The 21,347-nt window shown below is 52.5% G+C and overlaps 1 protein-coding gene across 1 annotated transcript; it reads right to left on the bottom strand.

Moving 5' to 3' along the window:
• Nucleotides 1–2,434: 2,434 nt before the first annotated feature.
• EDN3 (endothelin 3) lies at nucleotides 2,435–21,131 on the bottom strand. Its single transcript, NM_001002942.1, is given in 4 exon segments — nucleotides 2,435–3,822; nucleotides 4,786–4,959; nucleotides 20,103–20,391; nucleotides 21,019–21,131. Coding segments are annotated over 4 exon segments (597 nt in total). The 5' UTR covers nucleotides 21,071–21,131; the 3' UTR covers nucleotides 2,435–3,740.
• Nucleotides 21,132–21,347: the final 216 nt, after the last annotated feature.

Raw genomic sequence — 21,347 nt, 5'->3', positions numbered from 1 at the left:
GTTGAAGTAAAGAAGTCAAGTCTCACAATAAATAATTGCTTCTCTAAACTGTACACAATCCTGCCAGCAAACCAGCCCCTTCGGTTTCCTCATGGTCGATCCTCACTTTTAGACCTATAATAACTTAACATTTGGTCAAGGCCAACGCTTGGTCACCCACCACCTCAAATTTCTCTGCGTGGTGACCCGGGCATGCCTCAAATGCGGGTTCTTGCCTCTCTGCCAGCGGGGGGGCAGGGGGCGGGGGGCAGGGGGGTGTCAGGGAGGTGGCCTGTCCCCAGCGGTGACGGGGCCACGGCTTCGCTCCGTCAGATATGCACCATAATCTTGCGCTGGCCGTAAAAGCACAGCTGAAACAGATCGTGAACTGCCGGGCATTACAATCCCCAGTGATTGCCAATTATATAGATAAATAGGAATTTACATAATTTACAAAGAGTTTGCATTTGTGGCTTATTTTGAAGCCATTCCCCAAAGATCCACATTTATTCATGAAAGCAAATATTCGCCCAAATAGCCTGGAGCTGCAGCTGGCTGCCTTTACTGCAGCTCCCCGGGAACAAGGCCTGGGGTCCCCTGGCCTCACTGTCCACGACGACCACAGAAAGCCAGTCCCCGAACGGGCACAGGTTCCCAGCCGCCTGCCCCGGGTTCAAGGCCCACGGATTCTCATTTACTCCTTTCCTGGGCACAACCATCAAGGTTTCTTTTTTCTCTTTTTCTCTCTCTTTTTCAGGTGACATTCTTCCAGTGGGAGCCACGCACAGCTGAAAATCCCTGTCGACATCCTAGAAGCTTCAAAGTCCTCAACTCCCCTGTAGCTATGATCGGCTTCCAGAATCGCCGGCGGGCGCCCTCAGCACTCACCGCGTGCCCGTCGTGTGTAGGGACGCGGATGTCGCGTGCCCGTGCTCCCGCTCCGTCGGTTACACCGGGGACACGTGTTCGCATTTGCAACGTGAGCTTGGACCCAAGTATTCTCCAGGAGAAGCCGACAGCCAGCCAGTGGCTTTCCACCGGGCCGAGCCGCTCCAGAAACAATTTCCTGCCTGAAACCCGAGCCGTGGGCGTCAGGCTTCGGGGCACATCTGGGATCATTTTACCCATTAGAGAAACCGGGGCGTTGGGACCGGGGCATTCTTGGGGTCGGGGTGGATTGTTAAGTGACCCTCCGGGTGGGTTTTTCTCGCTGCTGCCCACCCTGGGGCCCAACTGATTCCTTGTCCTCTGGGAGGTGGGAACGGGAAGCGGGAAGGAGCAGGGCCTGAGGGACCCCGAGATGGGGTGCTGTAGGCCTGCTTCAGCAGGGGTTCCTGACACAGCAGAGAGGCCAGCAGGGTGCCAGGGAGGCCGGGGGGCGGGGGCCGGGGGGCGCTGCCGGGCAAGCGTTTGGTGCTGGAGGCCTAGGGCCTGCTCCCTCCATCTGTCCTTGGCTTCAACCTGACTTGGAGAAAGGGGCGCAAGACAAAAGGGGATGTTATGCCGCAGGGTTCTTCCCACCTGAAAAAGGTGACTCCCCCGCTCCCTCTCCAGCCCCATTCCCTGCTTCGTGCTGAGCCTTCTCACCCTGGCGCCTCTGGGCAATTTCAGAGCCTGCCACCCGCCCAGGAAGGTGTGAATAAGTCACACGGGTAGACGCCACTGCTGGGAGCTGCCCCGCAGCCTGGTCACATCTTTGATTATCGCAAGCTCGGGGTGGGGGCAGCTTCCACTCTGAGAACGGGAGACTAGAAATTACTCACTTGAGTCTCGCAAGAAGGTAGAGACCATGACTTATAAGAAAAAGACTTTTCTTCCCAAATAAAGTTCCTACAGGAGCTTTATGTGAATTGTAAAGACCTGGAAGGACAACCTTTCCAGGCCCCGAAAGGACACCTGTGCTACCTTCCTCGTCCTTTGGACGTTCAACGGAACAGTAACAGCAGCGACAGTGAAAGCCTCATGCTTTTTCTGTGCAGGGCTCTCTTGCCTGTCTTGGACGTACCCAGCACAGTCCTACCACAATAAGTCCTTTGCCCTTATTGTTCTCCCTGCCTGAAATCTCCTCCCCTTCTTCAGCCCCCTGCCTCACACCCGGACTTCCTGCAGGTCCCAAAGCCAAGGACACCTGTTCAGTGAGACCACCCTGTCCACCCAGTCCCCAACAGCAACCACCGCCTGCACGTCCTATCCTGACCCTGCCCTCCTGTTCTCCTTCATGCATCTCACTCTACCGTTGTATGCACAGGGGCCCCCTCTTACATGTGGTTTCAGTTGCGGCCCAGAAGCAGACGTCCCTGCTTCTGACCCAGTGTCAGAAGGTCCCTAGTGGCCTCACACTGTGTCACAGGCCTGTGTATCCAGCTCCCTCATCGCTTCACGCAGTACTTTATCGTGTCCCCTCATCACCAGGAGGGTGAGCACAGACCAAGATGTTTTGAGAGACACAGAGAGACCACATTCATGTAACTTTTATTACAGTAGATTGTGATGCTTCTTCTAGTTGATTATGGGTTATTGTCACTCCTTTCTGTGCCCAATTTATAAATCAAACTTTCCCATAGGTGTGTCCGTGGAGGAGAAAACACAGTCCAGACAGAGCTCGATGGTGCCCGTGGTCCCAGGTGTCCACCACAGGCCGTGGATCAGGGGACGACTGCATCTGTCTGCTGTCAGCTTTCCCTCTGTTTAAATTCTGCAAAGACAGACCTATCGCCTTTTCCCCGTTGTGTACCCGACTTCTAGAACAGTGCCCAGCGCGACGCAGGTGCATGACGCATCTTTGCTGAATGAATGCATGAGTGGATGAATAAATGATGCAAAGGATGGATGGCTTTAATCACATCCCGCCCTCGCTGAGAGGAGTGTGGGTTTGGGGCGAGAAGAGAGAAAAAGGAGAAAGACCAAAAAGGCAAGGCAGGGACCAGCTGGAGCCTGGCTCGTGCTCTCCTGGGGTCTCTCTCGGCCGCCTCACCCGCCCCCTCCTCTCCATTTGTATTATGGATGCTGACGGATCTCTCTGGATGCCTGGAAGCCACTGCCACCAATTTGGAAAGCCTCCTGTATACTGAGCATGGTTTAATCTTCCCTTGATCAGTCCCTGTAGGGACCCAAGCCACCTCCAGGCTATTATTATGGACATAAATTACCATCCCATTGCAGATGTGTAGGCGAGCCATTAATAACAATTTCTGATTGATAGAATGACAAATAAACCCAGTTTGGCTGCAGGAAACCCTCAGAATCTCTCCTACAAAGAAGACAAGCAGGTTAAAAAAAATAACACCAGTGGGGGGATATGGGGGGCTCGCTGCCAAGCCAAGCTGCTATAATTCACTTCTGTCCAGAATCAGCTGCTGAAAAGAATAAATGATTTCTTTTTTTTGTGGAACGACCACATGTTGCTTCCAGAAAAAGTGACATCTGGGCCCAGGTAGATGAGCCAGGGGTGGGGTGGGGTCGGGTGGTCTCTAAGCAGTAGTGGCCAGCTAGCTGTGTCTGGGCCCAGCAAAATGCAGAGCCAGGTGTCACTGCTCTAAAGCTACAAGGGATGCAAGGGGTCAACTGGCCAGGGGAAGGGCAATGACAGTGACTGTCCTAGCCTCAGCCTGCTTTGTCCCCAGAGACAATCTACCCAACGCCCAGTCCCCTGTGATGCAGCGTCCCATGCATGCCAGGACTCCCGCTGGCTGACCTCTCAGACCACATGCCACCCTCACATCCTCCATGTCCCCAAGGGTGTGATGCCTCAGAAGGAAGTTTCACCTCGTTGGACGCAGCCCCCCGTTGCCACGGCTGGCTGGCTCTTCCTCTTTGTCAGGATTTGTTGCTGTCCTTGAATTCCTGTGGGGAGAGAGCTGGTTTTAATGAATCAACCTGCATTTCCATGTGGCTGGTTTTTCAGTGTTAAACTAGGACTTCCTCTTCCCCACCCACGAGCACATTAGCAGCATTCCCCAAGGACCACGTCTCAGGCAGTTTCCTAGGGTTGAGCACACAGTGGGTGGATTTTGACCAAAGCACAATGTCAACTTGTTCCTCAGTTATTCATCAGATGTTAGGAAGCCAAGAAGAAATGAGGTTGGCACTGGGGTTTCCAACAGCAGTCCTGGGTCCCTGACCACGATGGCACCTGCCCATTGAGTGAATGCCAATGTGAATGGCCTCTCTGGGTCAAGCCTGGAGAGGGGTCTTCCAAATTGGGGAGTGCTCATTTATTCAGGTCTGCACAGACTCACAAACTTCTCTTCAGCAGCCAGAGTAGGCTACAGGGTCTCAAACTCAAGGGCCCCTGGGGTCCCCAAAGTAAGATGACAGGTAACGCAGGTGAACGCATGCAGCATGTCTCCCTCAGATGTGAGTGGCACCCACCTCGGTTCCAGCCTCTACTGGCCAGGAGGGGACGTGGGGCCCCATAAGACCAGATGGTCCCATTTGCTGTTTTTGAAGAAGCTAAAAATACACATTTGGCAGGGGTGGGTAATTCTTCAATTTTTAAATGTTGGCAACTTATTCAAATTTTGGCAAAGTGCTGGGCCGTCCAGAAGTGTGTCTGGAGACCAGACACAGCCGCGGCCACGTTGCGGGCTCTGTTCTGAAAGGCAGCAAGGAGACTGCACACAGTGCCCACCTACCCTCCTGGAGCTGAGGGTGCATAGGTGCTGCGGGGAGGCCTGCAGGACCACAGCAGCCAGGGCCTGCCAAGCCCCACCAGACCCCGTGCCCCACCCCACACCCTGCACCCCTGCCCACGACCCACGCAGCAGACTGCCGGGCTGCAGATCTGCCGGGAGATGAGCGTCATACCTCCTGACAGCCAGGGTGCGGGTGCAGAAGTGCAAGCAGGCGCTGTCCTGGCTCTGCACACAAGCGCAGCGCTGTGTCCACTTGGAGGGCTGTGGGCTCTGCGGGAACAGCCCCGTGGACCTCCTGCCGCGGAAGCTCCCCCTGTAGTTGGACAGTCCATAGGGCACAGTCTGTCTGCAAAGGACAGAGCAGCGTCAGGGCTGCATGTGGACAAGCCCGCCTGGCCTCCCCACTCAGGGGGCATCTCCACAGAGCTGGCCGCGGCTGGGAGACCCTGGCCGCCACAGGAGTGATAGGGTGCAGCCACACTTCCAGAACTGGCGTCCACATGCTCCCCCAGGCTTTGGGCTTTAGGAAGCCTCTGCAGGCAATCTTAAGCCCTGTTTTCCCCAAGCACCCCAAAGTGCCCTGGAGCCGAGGGGCCAGAGAGGTGGAGAGCTGTGGGGGAGGAAAGGTGGGCACTGCCCTGGGCCCACCCTCTCACATGTCCAGGGATGCCCCCTTCTGGGCAGTTCTAGGGTGTCTCCCTGTTCCTGAGCCCTGTGCAAGGACAGCCGGATGACCCACATGCTGGTGCCCCACGCCTGGGTCTGCCCTCCGTACCCGGAAGAGGCCTGCCCAGCCCCCAGCCCAAGGCCCGCCGGCCGCACCCTGTCAGCTCAAGGCCCAGTGTCTTCTGTGCGCACGTCGCCTCGCCTCGCTGTCTGCTCTGACGGGAATACACAAATGCAATTACAGACGTGTCCTGGCCCCAACGCCGTTTCTTAGAAAACACAAACATCAGAGGACCCCCTGCGCCCTGTAAGACACAGCCAAGGACAGAACTGGCCTTGGGAAAAGGCTTATTTAAAAAGTCTTATTAAAAAGTCTAAAGCTGTTTACCAATCTCATTTATGGTTGGAGCGGGGAGGAGGGTGATGGTGTCATTTGGAACCATTAACATTTGTCTCTTTCTTATGCTCATGTGCATCCAAACCATCGCTCTCCAGAGAAGGAAGAAGACTGCCCGGAGGCAGTGTGGTGGAAAAAGTTAAAAGCATATACTTAATTCATTAGCACTATTGAACAGGACTGGGGGACAAATTGCTAATTACCAGAGGAAATTCTGTGGCCAAAAGTTACTGTTCCAATAGGGCCTGGTTTTCCAAGATGAACCACCTTGGTTTCTGTGAGCCCCATGGAGTATCACCAATCATCCGCCTCAAAGGGGATTCTGACATCCTTTCTGCGTTTTCAAAATAAAATAAAATTGAATTTACTTTAATTCGAAACACACTATGGAGCCCTTTTAGGGTGGTGGGGGCCGAGTGGCGGTGGGGGGGCAACTCTCCGTGACCTGATGCTCTGAACCAACTTCCCCTTGCTGGGTTGGAGGCCAGAACAAGGGGCATCGCAACCCCGTTTCCTTTCTCATGCTCTGCGTTGTGGTGGGTTCCTACCCGATCAGTAGAAGGTGGGCTCTTCCTGCCCTTGAGGAAGGCCTGGAGTTGAACAGTCTGTGCCCCCAAGATGGGGAAAGGAAGCAGGGTCTGGTCTTGTTCTGAGCTGAACATGTGCTGACACCCCATTTCTTCTCAGGAACAGGGCCAGGGGCGGGCACATGGGGACAAGACATATACAGACACTGCTATAAGGCAGGATTTGGCTAAAGGTGTATTTGTCCAGTAACTGGGCTGCATTAGACCTCAAAGCGTTGACATTAAACCCAGTCCCCATTTCTTGGTGAAAATTACACACAGGAATAACCAAGCTCCCATTTTTCCATCAACAGCAAGACCTGCAATTTTGAAATTGCTGTCAGCTGATTGTGCATTTGTGTGTGCAGAGCCACTCGACTTCAGTGAAAACACTCCAGAGTGTTTTAACTAAGGAAAGGAGGCAACGAGGTATTTGTTAATAGAGAAATGCGAAGGCTTTCTCAGCAGCCAAGTGCAAAGAGCTCGTATGCAAATGAGCCCTCATGATTTTCAAAGAGTGTTTACTTTACAGAGAGACACAGCACCCCGTCCTCTTCCCCACAGGAAGGATGAGAAACCCCTGCTACAAGCCCTGGGCATCCAAGTGTGGTCTCCCATGGGCTGACTTCTGCCGGGGTTGGGGGAAGGACAGAAGCTGAGCAACTGGAAGGTTTAGAAGGTGCCCGAGACCGCAAAGAGCCAGGTCCAATGGAGGCCCATCTTCCATGGGTCAACGTTTTTAGTATATGTGCTGCCAAAGCGAACACAGTGGTTCAAAGTTTTTAAATCAATCTGATAAGCTCTTAAATAAGACAGTTCTATCTTTCTACCTGAACAAATATAGCTTTAAAACACCTTGGAAGTCCAACCTTGAATTTAGAATCTTGGGTCTCCTTGGAGTGTTGCAATGTGGCCATTCCAAGGAGGTTTGGCACCCTCTCTTCCACCCTACGCTGTCCTACACCAAGGGGGCCTCATCCACCCCTTGGCCACCCTGAGGGCTTTAGATGTTCCTGGAGCCCTGTCCTATCCCTTGGTGTCAGACTCTGGAACATACCTACTTGCACAGGCCCTGGGAGTGGGCTTGGGGACATTTGGGTAAAGGATTCCAGGATCCTGATTACCTGGAGCACGTTCTAGAAGGGGCTTTAATCCCATGGAGTGGGAGACATGGCCAGAAGAAGGTCAGACATAGCCGTCGAACCCACACAGCCCAGGACAGGGGACTACACTGTTTAGACTTAAATGCGGCTCACCAGCTCCTCAAGAGTAGAAGGCTGGTCTTCTTTTGTACCTGCCATGGACCCAGCACGAGACTGAGCCAATGAAGGCTGTTGACTGAGGAGCTGGTAGTAATTGTGAGATAATCTAGTCTGGTAAGACTGGATTCTTTCTAACCTGTAAAGTTCAACAGCCACAAAATTCATTACAAAGAAATCTCCAACATTTGCCGAGCATATCATACATATATACATATACATATATATGTCTCTAGCATTAGTCTAAGTGTGATGGGGATATAGAAAGGTCTTCAGGATTCATGTCCTACTCCTGGGGTAGGAAACCAGGTGGAAGAAACATTACAAGCCAATATATATAGGTATGTGCAAGGTACACAGAGCACAGAGAAAGGTTAGTTGGTGATTCCATTATTGGGTTGTCAAGCCCTTATGTGATGGTCACTCCACCCTCTCGACAGCTTTCTGATCAACAAAAGGGCTGTTGGCCAGACTGATGCGCCTCACTGCATGTAAAATAGTTAGCAAAGGGCTACCGGTAAATTAATGATAGCTCTTGTTGTTGCTTATGTGGCCTGGGAATTCAAGTGAGTTGTCATCAGGCAGAAAAATCCCACCTACTCGGCCTGCACTTGAGATGTGTGACCAAGTAATAAAGGAGCCAGAGTGCCATATGGCACAACAATGCCATTCTCTGCCACGCTTCCTCCTGGCTGCTCTGTCCATCTGCACGGCCCATCTAAGAAGCACTTGGACTTCATTTGTCTTGGTGCCCTTTCTCATGTTTTAATGTTTCTTCAACAGTGAGTTGGAAGGACCTAATGGTGGAACCACAAAAATGAAGTCCAATTGGCTGAGAACCTTTGATCAGCATACTCTCCAACCAACTGGTGTAGCTACTATTGAACAGGAGGGCTTGGAGAATGCGATTCTTTGTAAAAAGTAGGCAGCTCTTCCATCTGCTCATGTTTCAGTTGTAACACAGAGCTCCATACAAAAGAGAAGCAGATGAGAAGATCAATCCAAATGCTCTTAGACAAAACAAAATAGTCTTCCAGCATACCTACATATGCGACGTCTAGCGTTATGTGTCTCTGTGTAATAAATTGTCCCTCAACCTACGTACATTCATTATTGATCAGTGATGGTGATGCCAGAGTCTTATTTATCACAGTGTTCCTTATTTACCGCTTTTCCCAAATGTCATATATAAATGTTATTAAATATTAAACTTCCAAATCCCCCATATTCATTCTTCATCTGTATATCGCACTGAAAGCACTTGATTTCTCTCAGCAAGAAGTTTTTAAATAAGGAAAGTTGGCTTTTTTTTTTTTTTTTTTTTTAGATTTTGTTTTTAAATTCAGTGTTGCCTTTTCATAAATGAATTAGTGACCTCCATCTTTCTGGTCAGGAAACCGGTGGCTATACCTGAAGTTTAAAGGAGAGATACAGACATTTGCCAAGGCCAGCCAAAAGGAGACTCATTGGTCAAAATCTAATTTCTGAGGAAAGTTATGAGACTGTCATTGAAAACTCGGTTTTTACTTCCTTCCATTGAGAGACATTCAACAAATATCTGTCGAATGTTTTTTGATGCGCAGGCACTAGATGACACTCAGGGGGATCATCGATGAACAAGACAGACAAGTGACCCTACATACCCACACAGCTTTCATCTACTGTAAGGGTTAGCAAATTAGCATTTTATGGGTTTCAACCAATCAACAGAGGGTTGGTTTTTTTCTTTTAATTTGAAAATTTTACATGAATATCCCAACTCTCAGCTTCTCCTGAATAACTAGAAGCTATACTAACGCCAACCCCGCTCTCCACCATGACAATGATCATCTGGAGCTAAGCCACAAAGTCAGAGATGGGGCAGAAAGGCTTCATTCTGCCCCAGTCCCTGCCACTCCCGGTGCTTCTATACCTTCCCTGCTTTGCTCACTTTTATTCTCTGCCTGACCTTCAGGGGGCATCTGAGTTGACCTGACCACCCAGTCTGGCGGCTTGTCTCATAGAGCAAAGCCACACAGGTCACAAGACAGAGTGACAAAATGAGGACCTGATACAATTTTTATAACTACAGTTGCTCACAATTTTAAAAGTCCGTGTTCCCTCTGAGCGTCTCCGCAAAAAATAGATTGTCTCATTTTGGTCAGAAAGTCAACTTGATGACCTATTCCCTTTGTTCACACTCCCCCTGCTGAAATGGGAAGCAAAGGCAGTTTCACCTGTGGCCCTGGGGCCGTACCGAACAGAGGGCGTGATCCGCAGACCCGTCCCGCCCCCGGACTGGGACACGAACGACCACCCACTGGCAGGCCAGCACCTGCAGCCATTGGATACCTGTGACTCCTCTCCTGAGAACTTCTCAAGCCCAGCATGGTCTCCAACGACGGCTCCATTTCAGACTTTATTAAACTCCTTCAGCAGCAGGCATCACTGACCCGCTCATCCAGGCTTAGAATTTTCCTCTTGGGCAAGGAAGAAAGTGTGGCTCACCTTCACTCCCTGCCTCAGTCACCTTAGCCAGAAAGAGGCGCTAGGTAAGCGCTCTGCTCTGACCCACACGACAGGAGGCTCACTCACTACAGGATGTGGCCATTCACTTCCACGAGCACCCAGAGCACCTGCTAAGCACAAAGGTGAGGAGATGGGAACACCCCTGTCAGAGGACTTGATAGCCCGGAATTCTCTAGAGCCCAAGGCCAAGGTTGGCTGCCTCATCTCCCGGAATCCAAGTGCTTCTCTTTCCTGGGATGGGGGTGGTGATCCCTCCCCACTGTGTGAGGTCTCCATGAGACCCTCCGTCAATGTCCCTCACCTGCCCCTGTATAAGGACTCATAAGGTGACCGCACTTGGGCACATGAGACCCTGTCTCTCCCAAGACACCTGGTGAGGGCAACTCAACCTCTGAAAGTACCCTGGAGCTGCTCCCTGCCCCGCGGTGTCCATGCATCTGTGCCCTGGGGGCCCTTGGTCCCAGTCCCTCTCCCGCTGCTGGCACTGCTTCTTCCTGTCTGTGTCCTCTCCACAAACGTCTCTGGCATCATGTTAGCTAGACTAGGTTTTCCATGGCTTGTGACCAGCGATGGCTAGCTGATCCAGAACTCATTTTCTTGAGACGGAAGTGACCGTGATCTCTCAGATTTAATAGGAAGACCCAGAGAGTCCCCAGTTGCTGGGGACAAGCAGAGATTTTCTTCATTGCCACAAAACACAAAAGAGTGGGTTCAAAGTCAGGACAAAACCCAGCAAACCAAGCTGGCTGGAGTCCTTTCTTCCCAGTCCTTTCTCCTATAAAATGTTTGCTTTGGCTCCTACTGTCCTTTGGGCAGGTGAGAGCAAGCATACCACTCACTCTCCTCCGTTTCAAGATGCTCAGAGCCCAGCCCCAGACTGTCGGCTGACCACCTCAGAAGGTTCACCCTCCAGCGAACTAGTCCTTGTCCACTCCTCAAACGCTTGTGCAAGTCTGCTGCGGGCCAGGCCTCATGCCAGACAACCCACAGGGGGGCCCTTCCAGTCTCCAGGAAAGAAAACAGGCCAGGAAATACAGCTCCTCAGCAACCTTGTTATACAAGCAGAAAACACACACATGCTTTCTGGTTCTAAAGACGACTACAGAGGCCCTGTGCTCACAAACAATGTAAAGTGAACTGGCAATTTGTAGCTTTGCCTCCACTGCAGAAGATCCTTGCGTCTTAAAGTTGGAAGACCCCAAGACAGAGATTGCCTGCCCCACCACCAGCCCGTGTGGAAAGTCCTCCTCCTACAGCCCCCCAAACAGCCAGTGAACCTACAGTATTTGAAAACATCAAAAGTGAGCAATGTGTTGTGTGTTGGTAGTTTATTTTTTTTATTTTTATTTTTTAAGGATGCTACCCTACCAAAGGCCAGGGAGTGGGGACGTTTGGGTTCATTCAGGACTGAACTGTTTGGGAATATCACCAGAATCATAGGCATGTTCAGAGTCCAGAGCCAAGAATGAGGGTTGATTCCACAACTCTACTGTAATGTGGCTTGCTTCTTGTCCCCTGGGGTTGGCAACACCAGACCTTTCCACCTGGAGCCACTGACCCTTTCTGCCTTGTTCCCTTCCACACCCAGGGCAGTGGAGGCAGTGTCTGGCTCAGAGCTGTGCTCAGAAATACCTCAGTATCTCAGCAATCACTGCGTGTTGTATGAATGAGGGAAGGAAGGAGTGAGGTCTAAATTACCTGTTACTTCTGGCCCACATCCCATCTCCCACATGTATTGGTTTCTTGGCTGATTTCTTGGATTTCTACTGTTGCCCTCAACTGGCCAGCCTTAGAGGGTTTTTCCCGGAGAGAAGACATCTCGAGATGGAGGGGGAGGTACTGGAAGCTCCTGCCAGCCACACCACTGGCATGAGGGAGAAACCAGATTGCACAAATGATCGAGACACCAGAAGTGACACGAGTGGCTTCACTAGGAAGACCCGCATTTCTGGTGCAAACGGAAGAAGACTAGCTCGGTGAGGGTCCCCAGTGACCACCTTCCCTCCGGGCCTGAGAAAGGAAAGGGCCGTTGGGTCTCTGAAATGTCCATCCAGCTCCACGTTCTACCTAGAGACTCTCCAACACCTGCGTCCCTCGGTCTCCAAACAGCATGGTTGCCGGAGCTGGCATGATGCCTCACTCCAATAATAAAACCACAGCTAAATGCGGGGTCCCTGCCCCCCAAGCCAAGAGGCTCCGGGGCTCAACACCTGTACATGTAACGCTTCTGCCTATACTGTTATGTCCCACTACCATATAAACAAACTTAAAAGTAACGCCAAAGCCACAGACTTTTTCAGAGTCTGTTGGCCTTTTCAGGCCACCAGCTCCCTAGAACACAGGCATATCCCTCCCGAAAACACAGCCACACACCCACTAAAGGAGACACGGAGGCACGAGGGGTCAAAGGAAAGAGGAACAGAAAAAAGCTCCTTGCTTGCAGTGTGGTGTGAGATCGCCAGGAGCTACGGCTCAAAAAGGAAGTTAGGGAAACAAACACCACCACTATGTGGGGAATGAAAGCGTCTACAAAATCCTACAGATTAGCTGGTTTCCCTCCATCTGGCGCGGCCCAAAGGCGTGCATGGGGAGAAGGCTGGAGTTTCTCCCCCAGCCCCCCCGTGACCCTAACGGATTCCAGGTTGAATGTAGGCAATTCTACGTCTGTCTGGCATGGCCTCATTAGAAGTTTATGCGAAGCTGCAGACAGATGTGGCTCAAAATAGTTCCCAGCCGTGGAAAGAGTGGCGGTAAAATAAGGAGCAGGTACTTTTTTTAAGGATGGGGGGTGGCGGTATTTGCAGGAGGATAAAAAAAGAAAATACAGACACCATCATACATCCTTTAAATAATCCACAGTAAGCCAGAGAAGACACCCTTGCTAATTTTGAAGAGATTTCACTGTAAGGCTGGAAAATGCTACTGAACAAAGACCCACTCGCCAGCTCGACTGTAACAAAGACTGCTTTTCCTCCTAATCAAGTTGTTTGCGTCCTTGGGTCGTGTCCTTCAGGGAGCTCTGATGCATTGGTCACTCGCCTCAAACTAACAATAGTTGAGTCCCTGCAGGGATACAGGCTTTACCCCCAAACGAGAACCCAATGTTGGGATCTCTGGGCAAGGTGAGGGAGGCAAGCGAGGCAGGCATGGTGTGGGATCATATACTACAAATGTTGGTATTTTGTTAATGATGAACTTTCTGCTTTAATTTTTTTAAAATATTGCCTTAATATCCCATTTATGTTTACTACAGACTCTTGGGCACATCCCTGAAGAACACCCTTGAGGGAGTGTGTCCCTGGCCTCACCCCAGCCTCCACCCTGCAAGAAACCCATGGAAAACAGTCCAGGAAAGATACACACATCTCTGATTTCTCACTGACCTGCTTCCGACTTTTGGCAGAACTTGTACACTTCCCGAGTCATAGGCGGAACAGGGCCATTTGTGCCATTGTCACTTTGGGCTTCCTTGCCTCTTACGGCCTCCCGAAATGAATCTGTTTCATTTTGGAAGTTACTGGGCCAGGACACAGGGCTTACTGCCCACTGAGTCATCCTGCTAAGTCAGCTCTGAGCAGGCCGTAAAAGAAGAGAAGGCCTATGCCTCTCAGCCTTCAGACAAGTTCTCCAAAAGCTCTGGTGTCCCAAGTCTCCCAGCTGGCGCAGCTGAGAAGGGCAACTGGATACCCTTTTCTGCTGTCAGTCCATTTGAGCCGCACTTGCTGGGGACACAGGGGTTTAGATGCACCCCAAACTGTGTCTGGACGAGCAGCTCTTCCTTCGCAGTAAGACAGGCTCCTATCCCATGTAGGGGAAAGTATGTGCACATTCAATTCGAAGGAACTTTGTTTCTATCGGAAACAAGACACAGAATGAGAGCCGGCCACCTCCTCAATGTGGCAGGCTAAGCAGTGCTTTCTTCCCCAGGGCTGCCTAGAGGTATGAAAGGTGCGTGGAGGTGCTGGGGGTCGGGGCCAGCCAGGGCGCTGGAGCAGAGAGTGGGGCTGGCCTCCAGCACAGCCGCAGGGCCTCCTGGAGGAAAGTGCTGTTTGCTCCCAGCTTCCTTTGTTTTAAATTCTTGCAGGAATAAACCACACCAGAGATGTCAGAGCCTTTCACCTGCCTTCAGATTTAAGGCCAAGTTCCCAGCTGTGAGGTCCCTTTCATCTAGCAGAAATCCAAATTCTCCCCCCAGGGTCACACCAGGTCAAGCCCTTCGTTCCAAACCTTCTTGCTACAAAGCAAATTGCCCCTCGCCTCAAGTCACTCCCTCGTTGTGGGGTTTGGCTGTGTTTAGGCCTACCCCATCTCTGCTCCCACCACCTTAGCCTCCTCACACCTCCCCTGGGGCACAGAAGGGGGATCTCAGTCTCTGTGACCCCTATGGTGGGCTTGCCTGGTGTGCACCAGCCTCTTCCAGAAACTGAGACTTAGCCCCAGGGCCCTCTACTTCTAAAGACCTATCTTGCCTCCTCAGAGATACACAACTTGAACTCAAAACCAGGATCTAAACATTTACGAGATTTCAGAGGATGCAGAAATAGTTACACGGGGAGACAAACTCACACAAAGTCAAGCAAAGCCATCATGGGTCAGAACCCCACGTCCAAACTCACGTCCAATCTGGCCAACAGCAGCTTCTCTCACGGGTCCTGCTCACTGGCGCACCGAGAGTGGTTCTCTGTAAACCAGTGTGCAGAGTGTCTCCAGGAATCGCTTCCTGGCGGCGCCTTCCAGGCCTGGGCAGGGTCCTCTGTCCACAAACCCCAAGGCTCCATGTTCGCTCCGGGGAGCACAGGAGCATGCAGACAGACCCCTCACCAGGAAGCACTTAACAAACCGGTTCTAAACTCATCAGTGAAATCATCCCGAAAGGCCAGAGCCCAGTGGCCGCCCGCACCACCCCACTAACGGAGGGAGCCTCTGGTCAGCGCCTCCAGAGGACACCAAGCCCCAAACATTCCAGGGTAGAGGGAAGCAATAGAAAACAGGAGAGGTAGAAAGGGCGGGACCAAGTCTCACTGAGCCTGGAACAACCTTTGGCCAGCATCCTTATCAGGCTACTTATCAGCAGCAGAGGCAGCCAGGCACACCTTTACCCCAGGTCCATACACCTTATTCTAATGGAATGCTAATAGACAGCCTACCTGGCCATCAAGGGTGCAGCTCGCTCAGTGCGGCTCCAACTCAGGAGCTGGGGCAAGACCCAGGATGGATGGTCCATGGAGGTGACCTCCACTGTGCCAGAGAAAGAACCTTGTACTCATTGGCCAACCACAGAATGGGGTACGACAGGCAGGATGGGCCCTGGCCACCACCCCCAACAGGGTTTACAGTCCCCACGTGGCACAGCTATCCTGATGGTCATGTCTTCACTATATTGAGTGTTCATAGATTCCATGTCCCATCTCCTTTCTGGTGTACTCCTCACACATCCTCACTCTGTGTCAACGTTGGCCATCCTCCTCCTCTTCTTCCTCCTTCTCTTCTTCCTCCTCCTCCTCCTCCTCCTCCTTCTCTTCCTCCTCCTTAGCACTGTGATTATGAAGAGGGCCAGGAAGAGTTTGTCTCCATGCCTGAACACCTGCATCTCCAGCATGGGTCATGGGTCGGGGGAATCACAGAGGGGAGACAGCTGGCCTCACATCAGCAGGAGGCTGGGGTTCTGGATCCATCCATTTCACTGGAACGTTCTAACATTTGGAATGCCTCTTCTTGGAAATGTGAACATGACTTTCTTGAACAACACAGGGACAGAGATGAATCTGTGGTATTGCTGCCTTTTGTGGCAAAATACATTAAAATACAAGTTTCAATGTTTTTTTAATTACCATTTTCTTTTCTTTTCTTTTCTTTTTTTACTCTACTTCTTTGGGGAGTAAAAGAACCCAAAACAAATGTCATTCTTGCTGGACTGAGTCAGTGAAGCATGCTTTGAAGAAGCCAGGGTGGCAGGTTGGTCATCTTGTGAGATCACTATCCCAGAGTCAGACTGGCATTGGAGTCTCACCCAGGGGACACTGAGAGAAGGCCCCACACATCCAGGTGACACAGCTAGCCAGGACACAGAGCAGAGCGCCTGGGTCTGGCGCCTTCCCACGAGTAGGGGTTGTAGAGTCTAGATTTTCCACCACAGTTGAGACTGCAAACATGCACACCATTCTTTTCATAAATACATTCCTCCTGGTCATGAGATCACATGGCTTGGAGTTTTGTTTGGAAAACATGGTCACCATCATCACAGTACACAATGCCTCTCCCTCATTATGTGCTTGGCCGGATTAGCAGATGGCAGGTTCTCTCAGTTCCCGGAACAAAGTGGAAGGAACACAGAGGAGCTCCTTGCTGGGTATCCTGCAGCTCCACCGGCCATTTGATGGATGGCTCACTCCCAAGCCAGGTGGATGGTGGTGGGAAGAGAGGGATTAATTTTATGTGTCGAGTTAACTGGGCCACCAGAGCCAGATATTTGGTCAAATGCCAATCTAGAGGCTGCTGAGAAGTTTTTTTTTTTTTTTTTTTTTTTTTTAGATGTGATTAACATTTAAATCAGTAGACTTAGGGTAAAGCAGATTACCCTCCAGGAGGTGGATGGGCCTTGTCTAATCAGTCAAAGGCTTTCATGGAAAAACCCAGTGGTGCCTGAAGAGGGAGGAGTTCTGCCTCCAGAGTTGAGGCTGCAACATCACCTGCTGTGTGTGTACATGTGTGTGTGTATTTATACAGGCATGTCTGCACACACACATGCACACATACGCCATCCTGTGAGTTCTGTCTCTCCGGAGAACCCGACTAATACAATCCCACACTGTGTCCTAGGACACTCCTGGTTGGTGTTCAAGCATCATGGCGAACAGCCCCAGGTGTACAAGCATGTAAGCACGTGGACTACTTGTTCACTACTTCTCCCTAGTTATCTTATTCTTGGCAAACTCTCCACAATCATAAGATGGGTTGTGTTTCTCTGATTTGGAGTTTTGTTTCTGTTTTTGTTGGCAGTGGTGGGATTGCTTGGGGGGGAGAGGGAGAGCTCCCTAACATGGCTAAAGAAAGTCATGAAACCCACACGGTGCCACGGACCAGCTGTGGCCTCAGCCGCCTCCACAGGCCTAGGAAGTGCAAGCCGTCCAAGACACATTTGGTTCCTCTTTGGGGCCACAGACTTCCTGGAGGCTACAGCGGAAGTTACGGGCAACACCCCTCAAAAAATGCACATTCCCACATGTGTCTGCCGGGCTGTATGGGCCTCTGGTTAGCATCCACACACTCTGGAACAAGAAGCCTCATTCCTGGGAGAAAGCATGCAGATCAGAACCTCAGTGACACTGAGGAAAAGGACGAACCTCCAGGCAGCAGGGCTTAACCAAAAGCCAACCAGCATTATTGAACACGGGATGTGTGCAGAGACGGTTGACCAAGCTGAGGTCTGGAAGAAGTAAGCACATAGGGGGATGAGAGAGAGCCAGCGACCTCAGCTCTTACACCCACAAGACACTTCAGGAGTCCTCTGGTCTCTCAGGCCCTCACTGGATATTGACCTTCCACAGAAGATACATAAAGAGTCTCGGCAGTACTTTGCATGTCCCACCTGCAGCTTGCAGGTCCTTACATGCAGTGCAAGTGACCTGCAACCCTGCAGGTGTCCTTCCCAGGCAGAGGAGGACTGTGGGACAGGGCCTGGATGCATATTACACGCTCGAGAAGTCTCCACAGACCAGGAGGGTCTGCAACAGGGAGTGGGTAGGGAAACAGACGGGAACCCAGAAAAGAGCTCGTTATTCTCCACTTTCAGCCCAATTCAGCGATGTTTCATCCTGCCATTTCTCCAAAGGCCCACATTCTCCGTCCCTAGAGCCCATTTTCTCACATTACAATCTTGTCCAAGATGTTTAAAGATAGCAAATGGATCTGTCTATGAATCTATCGAGTTTTGGAAGGAAAGGAAGAAAGGGAAGGAGGGAGGCAACCATGGGGCAGGGGGTGGGAGGGAGGAAGAAAAGAGAAAGAGCATCTGGAAAAACCTTCCTTTTAAAACTATTTTGCTTGTCTAACTTCAAAATGTTCATCTGGCTGTTGTCATTTTTGTTGCACACAGAACTCTCAACACCATATTTAATCCTTCTTTCCTAGTGTCTACAATGAATCAGGGTCAGGAAGGAGGGGAGGAGGTCAATCTAACTGTGAGGGGGACGTCAGCAAGTTGGCTGCCCTAGAAAAAGTCAAAGGTCCGTGGATTCATATAAGACAACTTGGAATTATGAGCTAGGGCTTCAAACAGATCAGAGGGCATTTGCTGAGCTTCTCAGGCACATGGCAAGCAGTCAGTCCTCCAGCTGGTGCCAGGAGCCTGGCAACAAGCAGAGTATGGAAGTAGACTCCAAACCCTCTCCTTCCTCCTCTCTTCTCTCCTCTGCCCCAGCCCCCCTGCCCCTAATTCAGTTGGCTTTCCTTTCTCCTTCTACATTGACAGCTTGAGACTCTAGCAAAGGTGAGACTCAATCCCTGCGTCCTGGATTCTGAGAAGATACTTTGGTCAGGTCACAAGGCCAGGGGGTTAGGAATCAGAAAGGACAGGTGTCAGGGTGATGGAGGCTGCAAGAAGAGGAGACTCTGGTCATTATCTGAGAACAGAAGGAGCCCCACCCCCACTGCACATCACACTCTTCTTCCTCACAAAGGTGAGGCTGCATCCTCTTGGCCCTGGGCTGACTCTGCGTGGACATGCAAACTGGAGCCTCCGGTTCAAAAAGAGTTAAGAATTCCAGGATAGTGTTAAACTGAGCATGAGTTCCTCTGAGCCTGGACCCTGAGCAAGTGTCAAGGTGGTTTAGTGAAGCCAGCCCTGTCTGCCATTCTGGTGTAATTGGGTCACTTTCCAAATCTATCCCAGATGCGCTTCGAGATGCTGTCACCTGGTCTGAAAGCTACTTGACCCTTCAGGGATACCCTCCTTGGCCCCTCATTCTGCAGGTGTTCATGAAACAAGGTGGGTAAGGGAGCCTGTCGAAGCTGTCACCCACTGTGCTCAGAGGTTTGAGGGTGAAGGAAGCCATGGGGACATGAATCAAGGTGGTTCCAAACATAACAGCAAAGCTGCCATTCCCAGGGAAAGCTCCTCCATAAGAATCCCTAGTAGGGCACCAGCAGGAGTCCCACGAGGTCCCAGGAACACCTGTTGGTGTCTCCAATGGAACATGGAGACATCTGGTCCAAGTCCCAGATTTTAGAGTTCAGGATGGCAAAGCCCAGAGGGCAGGTAACCAGAGCAAGGTCAAGCCCTCTTTCCTGTTTGTAAGGTGATGTTTCTGCAGAGGGAGGTTCCCAGATGGAGTAAGTGAATGGGGGACACTGTCAAATCCTCCCACCACCAAGCGCTCTCGACCCCTTGGTATTGGAAGAAGGTTGACTTTACAGCGAGGCAGACCCCAGGACTCCAGGTGGCACTGGCCTTGGTCCCACAATAAGAGTTCTCAGGGGCTGGAAGGGAGGAGGAGAGACCGTCTGTGGCATCAGGTGGCAGTGGGTGGCAGTGGGCAACATGGGTGACAGGGGTCAGCCCGGTGGCAGGACCAGTCAGCACTCCAGCCCTGGGAGGATAGGAGCCTGGTACCCTGTGGGACTTCACATTTCCTGGGAAGGTTCCACCAGGCCCTGTCAAGCCCACCCCTGCACTCTCTGGAGAGCAGGCTGCTTTCAAGGAATTTGAAACTCCTTGGAGCCTGGTAGGGTCGAGGGCAGGGGGCCCATTCAGCCCCTGGGGCAGGAGATAACTTTCCTCCATCCAAGAAGGACTTCTCAGGTGTCTAATCCCTCTGGCCAGCTCATTTGTCTCAGAGGGAGGGCTCCCCCTTCCACCGGATCAGAAATTCTGAGATTGGGTTTCTCCCAGGCCAGGCCCTCAGAGGGGCTGGGAGCCACACCCCTGACCTGCAGACCAGGCCTGAGCTGGCAGGAGGCCCCAGCAAGAGCTGGAGGCTGTGCCAGGGTCGGCTCCTGGGCTGACCTGGCAGGGGTGGGATGAGGACCTCCAGGAGCGAAGATGTGGGCCGGCCCTCCCAATCACTTCCCACCACCCAGGGCTAGGCTGACTCACTCAGGAGTGTTGATCCAGATGATGTCCAGGTGGCAATAGTAGACACACTCCTTGTCCTTGTATGTGAAGCAGGTACAGCGCCTGGCGCGGCCGTGCACAGGACCCCCCTTGGATGCCTGCTCCCCAAACCGACCTGGTTCTTGCTCCTGCTCGGGGCTTCTGGGACTTGGACCTTGCACTGCAGTCATGGCCACAGGCTCCTGGATGTCCCCCTCAGATCTGGCTGTAGGGGGGGTCCCGGGCACGCCGCTTTTGCCAGCGTCCCCAGGCTGGGGGCAAGGTACCAATCCTGCAGGAGGCAGATTGAGAGGCTCCTGAGCTCCTGGGTGTGCAGACCCCCCCCCCACACACACACACACCCACACACACCACCACCACCCTTCCCAAAAACCCGGGGGGAAGGGGACAACCAAACTTTCTGCAAAGTTTGCGGGCCAGTTGCACTTTCTGTTACGTCTGCAACCTCTGCCATACGTTCTGAAAAATTTGCACAGTTTTCCAAGAAAACTTTGCACAAGTTATGTGCATACTTGGTGGAAAGCTTGCGAGCTATTTTCACTTTCTGCAAAGTCTGCAAGGTACTCGCCCCCGTTGAAAACTTCGCGATCATTTTCGCACGGTTTCGGAAGAGCTGGCAAACTTCTTTGAAAAGCTCCCAACTGTCTGAAACCTTCACCGCGGCCACCAGGGCGGGCAGCATCTCTGGCTTGCCGGTGGGCTGCTACCTCGAGAGCCCCCCCGGGCAGTCGCGCTCCCGCCGGCCCCCTCGGCCCGCCCCCAGGCGCCTCCGGGGGTGGCGAGCCCGGCCGCGGCTGCTCCCCCGACGCATCCATCCCTCCGCGCGCCCCCGGCCCCGGGTCCTTTTGTGTGCGCCCGCCCGGCCGGGAGAGGCGCGCCGCCCCGCCCGCCCGCTTACCTGCGGCGGAGGTCACCGTGAGCCCGAAGAGGAGCCACAGCCCCGGCTCCATGAACCCCGGTGGGGCGCGGGGCACCGGGCCGGGAGCGCGGACGCCTGTGGCCGAGAGAAGGCTCCGGGCCGGCCCAGCGGCCTCGCCCTCCGGCTGCGGGGTCGGAGCCCGGCGCTCGCTCGCTGCGTCCCGGCCGCGGTCACACTCTTGAGCGCGCGCTGCCCATCCCTGCGCGGGGCCGGCTGTGGGCTCGGGCTTTTCTGGCGCCCGCACCACCCCCTCGCTCCCCGCCCCCCGGAGGGGCTGGGGCCGCCGCGCGGGGCCTTTGAACCCGGGG

The sequence above is a fragment of the Canis lupus genome, chromosome 24, assembly GCF_011100685.1.
Source record: "Canis lupus familiaris isolate Mischka breed German Shepherd chromosome 24, alternate assembly UU_Cfam_GSD_1.0, whole genome shotgun sequence".
Classification (NCBI taxonomy): Eukaryota; Metazoa; Chordata; class Mammalia; order Carnivora; family Canidae; genus Canis; species Canis lupus.
The sequence above is the reverse complement of the archived record's forward strand: the minus strand, read 5'-3'. Positions and strand labels throughout refer to the sequence as shown.